The sequence below is a fragment of the Oncorhynchus keta genome, chromosome 21, assembly GCF_023373465.1.
Source record: "Oncorhynchus keta strain PuntledgeMale-10-30-2019 chromosome 21, Oket_V2, whole genome shotgun sequence".
Classification (NCBI taxonomy): Eukaryota; Metazoa; Chordata; class Actinopteri; order Salmoniformes; family Salmonidae; genus Oncorhynchus; species Oncorhynchus keta.
The window spans coordinates 26,567,523-26,577,281 of NC_068441.1; the positions used below are offsets into that span (position 1 = coordinate 26,567,523).

At 46.3% G+C, this 9,759-nt stretch overlaps 1 protein-coding gene across 1 annotated transcript in view; it reads left to right on the forward strand.

Moving 5' to 3' along the window:
• Positions 1–1,032: 1,032 nt before the first annotated feature.
• LOC118400340 (sodium channel protein type 8 subunit alpha-like) overlaps positions 1,033–9,759 on the forward strand; it is a 151,606-nt gene continuing 142,879 nt past the window's right edge. The window contains exons 1-2 of the mRNA XM_052473589.1: positions 1,033–1,171; positions 5,863–6,197. Coding sequence (XP_052329549.1) covers positions 5,919–6,197 — 279 coding nt within the window. The 5' untranslated portion in view covers positions 1,033–1,171; positions 5,863–5,918. The remainder of the gene's footprint in view (positions 1,172–5,862; positions 6,198–9,759) is intronic.

Sequence of the window (9,759 nt, forward strand, 5' to 3'; positions counted from 1 at the left end):
TGCAGGCTGATTCTATTCATGCCTCGATCCAACAAACAATTTGACAAACATAAGATGAGGAATGGGTCACACCTACTGACAAGGGGGAGGGAAAGGGGAGATGGGTCACACCTACTGACAAGGGGGAGGGAAAGGGGAGATGGGTCACACCTACTGACAAGGGGGAGGGAAAGGGGAGATGGGTCACACCTACTGACAAGGGGGAGGGAAAGGGGAGATGGGTCACACCTACTGACAAGGGGGAGGGAAAGGGGAGATGGGTCACACCTACTGACAAGGGGAGGGAAAGGGGAGATGGGTCACACCTACTGACAAGGGGAGGGAAAGGGAGATGGGTCACACCTACTGACAAGGGGGAGGGAAAGGGGAGATGGGTCACACCTACTGACAAGGGGGAGGGAAAGGGGAAATGGGTCACACCTACTGACAAGGGGGAGGGAAAGGGGAGATGGGTCACACCTACTGACAAGGGGGAGGGAAAGGGGAGATGGGTCACACCTACTGACAAGGGGGAGGGAAAGGGGAGATGGGTCACACCTACTGACAAGGGGGAGGGAAAGGGGAGATGGGTCACACCTACTGACAAGGGGGAGAGGGAAAGGGGAGATGGGTCACACCTACTGACAAGGGGGAGGGAAAGGGGAGATGGGTCACACCTACTGACAAGGGGGAGGGAAAGGGGAGATGGGTCACACCTACTGACAAGGGGGAGGGAAAGGGGAGATGGGACAGACTGGACAGATGTGTTTCGGTTCTATACATACGGACTGTCTGGGATCTGAACTCACAAAAACAACAACAAATAATAATAAAAAGTTGGTCACAAAAAAAACAGTTTTGTCATCCACTAAAACAAACCCAGATATCAACCATTTTAACTTTTGGATAACACATTATATGACAGTTTTCTTGACTATTAGTTGAATAACTTTGTTCTATTTTGTGCAATCATGTTGCTTGCGATACTGCAGTAACTGGGCCGTTTTCAAACCAAAGGCATTTACCGACACTCCCTAACAATTTGCTGAGAGTCATCAATTATGCAGGGTACCCGCACGCACTGGGAAGGGAGATAGCAGCAACAATATGGCGTCAGCCGCAGTTTCTCCCGAATATTTTGGACATCTGCAGTTCAGTGCCGGCTGTCTGGATTTCTGTTAATGCGGGAAAAGTAAGTAGATATTATGTTGTCTTGTCCTGCGGGGTTTTGGCGGAGGATGGATCATGCTACTTCCCTGTCTACAACCTGCATCCCCAATGCCGCAGAGCGGTCCCCCTCTCAGAATCCTTTATTCTGACTATTGTGGATAGCGCTCCTTGCCAAAGCTTGTGCAAATATGCATGGAAAACCTCAATTACATGTAGGGATGACATTCTTAGCTGAAAAATATAAGCTTATACTGCGAAAAGTGGTGGAGAGTGTTACGCAGGTAAATCGGGGTGTTGGCCTGCCTCTGAACGGAATGACATTCTATGTGTCAAAATGTGAAACATACGCATACGGTGGGATGGGGAAGTGGGAGCACGTCAAACTTCAGTGCGTGTTAGCGCTGACATCGACATACATGCAGGCATACAAGGTAGCGGTATGAGCTTTGAGTCAACTTCTATTCTCGATACCCTAATCCTTTGTAAGACAATTTAACTGTAACTGTGATAGTGTTACCTCATGCACACCACCTCCACTCCATCACCCCTCCCCTTGCAATGTTGAGGCTATATTGCTTGAGATAGGCATGCCTCAGGTTTGGCAGTTGAAGTGGACCGCGGCACCCCCTCCTCATCTCTTTACAGCCCCCATCCCCAAATGGAGGTGGATAACGAATGTCCACGATGGTGTTATAACCCTTCCGTGTTAATGTTGGGAACCGTATGGCTCACCTAGGCAGCCTTTTCGGGTGTGGTGCTATACAATACGGTCGTAAATGGTTTCTGGGGAGCTTACCAAAAATATTATCAAGACAATCTATAACACTTTATACCATTTACTTCGAATGGTGGAGCTGAGATTGTTTTGGAGCAACACAGTTAAATTAATGACATAGCCTATAATTTATAGGAGCAGTGCATGTTTTCAAATGGACTTGTGCCTCTGTCATAGAAGCATCCACAATACTGCAGTATTTTAGTAAAGGCTTTGGCCCGCATGCCGGGGACAAGGCACGCGCGTGTGTAAACAGTGCATGGGCTACAATACAAAGTCATACTGATAGACCATACAGTGGAAGAGTTATTACCGGTTTATAACATATAGGCCAAGAAGGTGCGCATTTTACTTTCTTCAACGGTTTTACATGTGCTATGGGGTTTATCAAGTGATAACCCGTAATGACAATTGCTGGGAGAGGAAATCCACTTATAAATTAATCGATTATTGTCCTGACATGGGCAACATGAACAGTTTTCTGAATGACCTCCATTTTGGCTGGGGTTTAACGATGCTACCCTGTTCATTCATAGACGTATGCCACAACACTGAAAGCGCAAGAGCCAGATTATATCCAAATCAATTGGATTGGCATGAAGTCTAGACCAATTGACTATATTGTGTTCATATTTGAGTATATCATTTATTCCAGTCCATATTGCTCTCATTCAGTGTCCTATCCAGTCAATGCTAAATTAGGCAATTTGGAGTTATTGAATTCTGTGTGCCACTGGCATGTAGGCCCTCATGTGTAGACGCACTGGTTATGGTGTGCTGCTGCTACCCTCGTCTGATTCCGTGCGGACTCCTCTATCCAGTTGCGTTTCTCTCCTCAATAGATCTCCACTCTGCCCCTCCTCTTCAGATCTGTCTCCAGACTCTCCACGATGTCGGATGCTCTCAGTTTCGTCTTTCTTATAGCCCCCCTCTCAATAATGGAGTGAAACAGTTTCGATAAATAGTTAAATTACAGGCCTAGGCTACCCTGCTGGTTGGGCGTTTGGATGTCTCTTTTCTTGGCATAGAGGACACACGCATAGAGGACTCGAGCTAGCGCTTCCTTTGAGGACTCAGTCATCAGTGGTGCTGAAACGGACAGCGATAGGCAGCGCGATCTAAGGAGACGTCAGTTCAACATCTAATTTTGATTGACATTTGGTTGAGTTGTCAACTAAGGTGTATTCAACGTGAAAAAAACATGTCTCCGTGTCATTGGATCTAGGTTAAAAGTTCGGTGAAAAACACACGAAATTACCATACTTTGATTACTTTTTGCAAATTCAATCATTTGCTCATGTTGATTCAACGTAATCGCATATATTTTTGGGGGTTGAAATGACGTGGACACAACGTTGATTCAACCAGTTTTTGACCAATGGGGCGGCTTCCAGAAGCCACTGGAGTTTTCTACCATCTCAGGTTCGGTTTCATGCGATTAACAATCCTTCTCACAATGGACTAATCCCTCGTCTGTCTGTAGCAAAATCTAAACGGACGTTACAATTATGCTATTGGTAAATACGCATGCTTATTAGGTTCGAATGTCCGGGATGGAATTAGGAACAGCATGCACTCTCAGCGATTCAATGAACACGTGAGTAGCCGTAATTTTTTGAATGAAATGTTTTGCATCACAAGGTCCCATCCTTCTTGGAATGTGGTTGGCTATTACATTGACTTGATTTACCTGCACCCCAAATGAGGACAGAATTAATAGTCTTGATTAACTCTCCTCTATGCCATCATTAGTAAATTAGGTCCCCATATGTCCTGTGGTGCATCAATGTTTGTGAATCACCTTGAACGTAGATCAATTGATGTAACATTTGTGGAAGGAGACTTGGAGGTTGCACCAGGGTCGAGTTACTTAAAACGACGACTTCATTTCCTAGTGGTACAATCTCTGGTGTCAGCGGTTTATAGGGTATGGGGGCTTTTAAGGTTTCTTTGCCCTTCGTTCATTCCTGGCCACATGAATTAGTCGTGAAATGTAGCCTAATCTCTATAACATGCACTGCAATTTTCATGACGATGATACTTGAAAATGTATCTATATCAGATCAGATAATAGCCTACATGTTTATACAAAAAAATAGCATCATACCCGTGGCAATATATTTGAAAAAAACTAGATTTCCACTTAAAATAACGTTCTGCTCCATTGCACTCCGTTGTAAAGTGCAAGGGTGGAAAATATATTAGAGAGCAACTGTCATTTACACTAACACATTACAAGTCAACAATACTGAAAAATGAAGATCCATCATGACCAGGTTATGGCAATGATCTGTGGTGTTTTGAGAATCTACTGAAGTCATATATACGTTTGTTATCCATCATACCACCTGAACGCCAGCGTTCTAGAGAAGCTTTGCAATGGAACAGAAGTGGAAGAAAGTTCCAAAGGGACCATATTTAGATTTTGGTGCCATAGTACCTGCTTTTTCCAAGTTAGAATGTGGGTACAAAGGGAATATCTTATTAAGATATGTAATGTCAGGTCTTTCAGAGAGAGAGAGAGAGAGAGAGGAAGAAGTATCCTGGAACATTAGTCAGATATTCCAAAGAAAGACATTTAACAGAGCTCCCTCCAGAAGCAGTACAGGTCACCTGGGACAAGGGAAGGGCCCATGCAGCAGACAGACAGGTACATGGAAACAGAGGGCTGGAGGTGGCCATTCATTCTTCTCACTGTAGGGTCACCAAGGTAATCTGCAGGCCAGCCAGACAGCATCAGAGCCACCATGAATGATTGAAGTAGATTGAAGTCACAGTTCTCTGTGAAAACCTCAATGGCAGCCCTGATTTCTGTGGCCTTTATCTGTATGCATTTTGTGAAATCAAGAGAGAGAGGGAAGAGACAGAGAGAGAAAGAAAGAATCATAGAGTGGGAGAGAGAGAGTGTCTGGCTCAGGTTCGTAATGGTTGCACATCCTCTAGTCAGGATGCCTTACTTTGTCGGCTTCCTCTCTGACAGAGATAGAACATTTCACCCTGTCTCAGGCTTAGGGAGAGCAACAGACAGACAGATAGACAGACACAGACAGAGAGGACACAACCGAGCAATTAGTGTTGTTAATAAGCACCATGATGAAATATAAATCTATCAGATGTTTCATTCGTCTCTGTTAGTTCTGCCATCTAATTTGAACTAAAAGAGGAGACCTTCATGAGATGTTAGCTAGCCTTCTGAGTGTTGTTCAATTTGATTGTACCCAAGGTGATATTTTAAACAAGATCATTATGACTTTTCCATTTTGTAATTTGATAGTAGGACAGACAGGCTGTTTACCCAGATGCTGAACTGCCAAATACTTCCTAAATCATAATTCTTTGTGAAAATGGATGTTCTCAACTTGAGTTTCATTGGAGATATGGATTTGTCAGCATTTATACCTTTTATCCTGTCTCTTTTTCTCCTCCTCCTCTCTCTCTTGCTCTCTCCCTCTCTCTCCCTCTCTCTCTCTCTCTCTCCCTCTCTCTCTCCATCTCTCTCTCTCCCTCTCCCTCTCCATCTCTCTCTCTCCCCCCCTCTCTCTCCCTCTCTCTCTCCCTCTCTATCTTGCTCTCCCTCTCTCTCTCTCTCTCTCTCTCTCTCCCTCTCCCTCTCTCTCTCTCTCTCTCTCTCTCTCTCTCTCTCTCTCTCTCTCTCCCTCTCCCTCTCTCTCTCTCTCTCTCTCTCTCTCTCTCTCTCTCTCTCTCTCTCTCTCTCTCTCTCTATCTTGCTCTCCTCTCTCCCTCTCTCTCTCCCTCACACTCTCTCTCTCTCTCTCACTCTCTCTCTCTCTCTCTCTCTCTCTCTCTCTCTCTCTCTCTCTCTCTCTCTCCCTCTCTCTCTCTCTCTCTCTCTCTCTCTCTCTCTCTCTCTCTCTCTCTCTCTCTCTCTCTCTCTCCCTCTCTATCTTGCACTCCCTCTCTCTCGCTCCCTCTCTCAGAGCCAGATGTCCTGGATGAAACGTAAATAAAGCGGAAATAGCTGTAGGATGAAAACATGGCCGCGCCCGGTCTCGCACCCCCAGGACCTGACAGCTTCAAGCTGTTCACCCCCGAGTCGCTCCTTACTATCGAGGAGCGCCAATTCCAGGAGAAGATCAAGAAAAAGCCCAAGCCCAAGTCTGACAGCAGTCACCGCGAGGAAGAAGAGGAAGAACCCATGCCCAACGGTGATCTGGAGGCGGGGAAGTCCCTCCCTTTCATCTACGGGGACATCCCTAATGGGCTGGTGGCGGTACCACTGGAGGACTTGGACCCTTATTATATGAATGAGAAAGTGAGTTCCTACGCCACTCAATCCCACACAGGGCTCGACATGACAAAGGGATCAAACTACCTCTCCTGCAGTGAGAACTTAGGGGTTGGAGGGTTGTGGGGTAGGATGAGATGGGTCAGATGTTTGAAAGTAGTACTGGAACAAATGGATTGTACTATACTCAAATCTTTGTAGCTTGCCTTTTAAATGTATACTGCTTATGACTGTTATAAGTCCTAATGTGTGTCCCCTATATTAAGCTTTAACCACGTTTATGAATGAGATGTTAAGCTTATGGGGTAAGTATAAGGAAAAAACACTACCATGGTTTGGCTATGAGTACATTTAAAAACAAACTATCTATAGGAAACTTGATGAACCTTTTACTGCAGGGGACTAAATCAGTGTCACACAGAGTGTTTCTTGGTAGTCTTTAACAAATCTACTTTGAAACAATATTACACACCTCACTCACATTATGGGCTGAAAAAAAATAAGACACCTGTACCATGTACCATGTACCATGCCAGATATAGAGTTGAAATGTTTTCCATTTTAAGTTTGCATTCCATTATTACACTTTATATACATGACAGAAGACTGAAATACAACACAACCGTTTGGCATAGAAACACCAGATTTACAACAGTTTTTAAATGTTTATGTTTGTGTTCCACATCGTTGTACCGGTCATGAAAATAGGGTTATGGCACAGAGTCAACAGCAAAGACGACCTTGAGGTGGGTTATTGCTCTTTAATAGTTTGACCACTGGGAGAGGCAATTAGAGCCAGTCGATTCCTAAGAAGGCTCACATAGTGCTCAAAAGTATGTTCTGAATGCTCTGGCAAGCACAATTACCCAGAAGATGCTGGTGGATTCAGTAACACTGCAGTGAATGTCTGGAGCTCTGGACCGCAGGCCTGTTTGGTAATGCTTATGTAGTCTTATCTGTTGATTGATGCTCTATGTTGCTGCACTTACTGGAAATGTGCTGGTGGATGCTGGCAGCAGAGATGAGACCAACCGGCCTCTCTGAATATGTGCTATCAGTGCTCCTGCTAATTGAATTTGCTAGTGAGGAAAATCGCACTTGGATCATGAGGGTGTTCTGTCGAAGCAGACAGTCTGCATGTGTGTGTGTGTGTGTGTGTATCTAGGTTTCTGTGTAGGTGAATGTGGTGTGTGTGTGCAAGTTTACGCATTTAGTGTATGTACATTTCCCTGCATACTGTGCATTTCGCACAACTTCATAGTATTTTTGCATAGGATACTTTTCCCTGCCTACTTGTACCAATTTGAAGGAGAAAGCAGCTGTTTTGTTTGTTGCATGGCTTCCTTAAAAATACAACCACCATATCGTATCATGATTCATGCCAAACACCACATACGCCCAGTTTGTATGCATACACAACAATTAAGAGCTCCCATTTAGCATAAGTCAAATGGTTGCTTCCCCTACCAGCCCAGGGCACAACAGTACAGTTTCCCTTTCAGTTTAGGCCCCTCTCCCCTCAGCCTCCAGCCCCCAGTGTAATCCAAGCCCAGGAGAGGAGAGGAGGGGCTGGCTGCACCTTGAGGGTGGTAGAGGTGAGGAGCAGCCTGATTCCTGGGCCAGCTGGCTGTACTTGGCTGAGTTGCTGGGCTGAGCTGGGCAGGGCTGGGCAGGGCTGGAGAAAGGGTTAAGCTGAGCTGGATGGCTGGGCTAAACTGGGGGCTGGGCTGGCTTGGGTTGGAGGCAGGGCTGAAGGCTAGGCTGGTGGTTGGGCAGGGCTGAGGCTGAGGCTGGTTAAGAGGCTGGACTGAGCTGCAGGCTAGGCTAGGTCAGGATGGAGGCGGGGCTGGGATGGGTTTTCTAGCCTGTAAGATAATCTAGGGCCTGCAGGGCTATAGAGGTCCACTCAGCAGTGTGTGTGTCTGCTATGATCTAATGATCCATGGACTTCTATGATGGCAGCCAGAGGAGGGGTGATGGCGAGGTACAATTGCTGCGTCTTCCCCCCTCTCCTTCGTCCTCCCCTCTTCCTTACCCCATTGCCCTATCTGTTATGCTTGGCTCCCTCCTTCTTCTGCCTCTGCTCCCTTGTTCCTTTGTTCTCTCCGCCCTGTCCTTGAGGAGGGACAGAGGTAGACTCGTTCACCAGGTGGTGCTCAGGGCTCCCTCATGCACACCTCTCTCATGTCTGGAGCTGTGTCTGTCTCAGTGACCTCCCTCCCTAGATCTGTGTGTGTGTGTGTGTGTGTGTGTGTGTGTGTGTGTGTGTGTGTGTGTGTGTGTGTGTGTGTGTGTGTGTGTGTGTGTGTGTGTGTGTGTGTGTGTGTGTGTGTGTGTGTGTGTGTGTGTGTGTGTGTGTGTGTGTGTGTGGTCCTTCTGTAGCTCAGTTGGTAGAGCATGGCGCTTGTAACGCCAGGGTAGTGGGTTCGATTCCCGGGACCACCCATACGTAGAATGTATGCACACATGACTGTAAGTCGCTTTGGATAAAAGCGTCTGCTAAATGGCATATATTATTATTATATATTGTGTGTGTGTGTGCATGTATGCTATCACGCTTCTCCCTCACTCTGCCATCCCAAGGACTCTTACCTTTGTGATACACACACTGCAGGCTGGGCTGTGTGTGTGTATCAATTACATAAGAGGACCCGGTAGAGAGCAGAGTCACTGACCTGCTGGGACCAGGATGGTCTGGGACAGACAATGGGCCTCCGCCTCCCTGGCCATTCAGAGCGTTTTACTACCTCCCTCCCTCCCCTCTCCCATCCACACCTTCACCTTTCATGACACCTATGGGAGGCCCGGCATGCATATTCATTTGTCACCTCAAAACCTCCTCCTCCTCAATCTCTCAACCTCTTTTATCTCTCTACCTCTCCAGGTTTCTCATTCTCATTCTCTCCTCTACTCGACCGCCAATTCCCCTATCCCCTCCCGCTCTCCCCACCTCCATGTGTGCAAGCTTGCGTATGACCGTGTGTGTTGCTGTCAGCTGCAGTGAAACCTGATCACAGCACTCATGAATCGAGTAGGGGAAGAGGGGAGCGGTGCCGGTGAGGGAAAAGTGCAGTCACTGCAGTTTCTCTTCTCCCCTGGCTGTGGTGGATGTGTGGGTTAGTGTGTGTGTATCTGTGCATGCGAGCATTTGTGCAGGCGTATGTGCACGCATGTGTGTGTGTGACAGTGCATGTGTGTGTGAGTACGTGTTTGCTGAAGATGAGGTTGAATTTAAGTTGTGCATGTGTGTGGGAGGAGCCACAGTGAACGCTGTGTGTGCGTGCTCGACAAACATGTTGGCCTGGACCCTTCGTAAAAACTTTTACTTAATTTCACCCACATGATGTCCCAGGTCTAAATCACAAGGGAACAATGAAAAAATACAGTGTAACTGACTTGGAGGTCCAGAGTTGAGTTTGAGGGAACTAGACAATACAGCACTATTGGTTGTTTAATACAGCATACAGTACTTCGAATCTACAATAACTTAAGCCTGGTTGTTAGATATGTTTGTGCTTCAGACAAGCTAAAACAGGTATGGTCTAGTGACCAAGTGAATTTGAAAGAATGTAGCACTGTTTGATGTAAC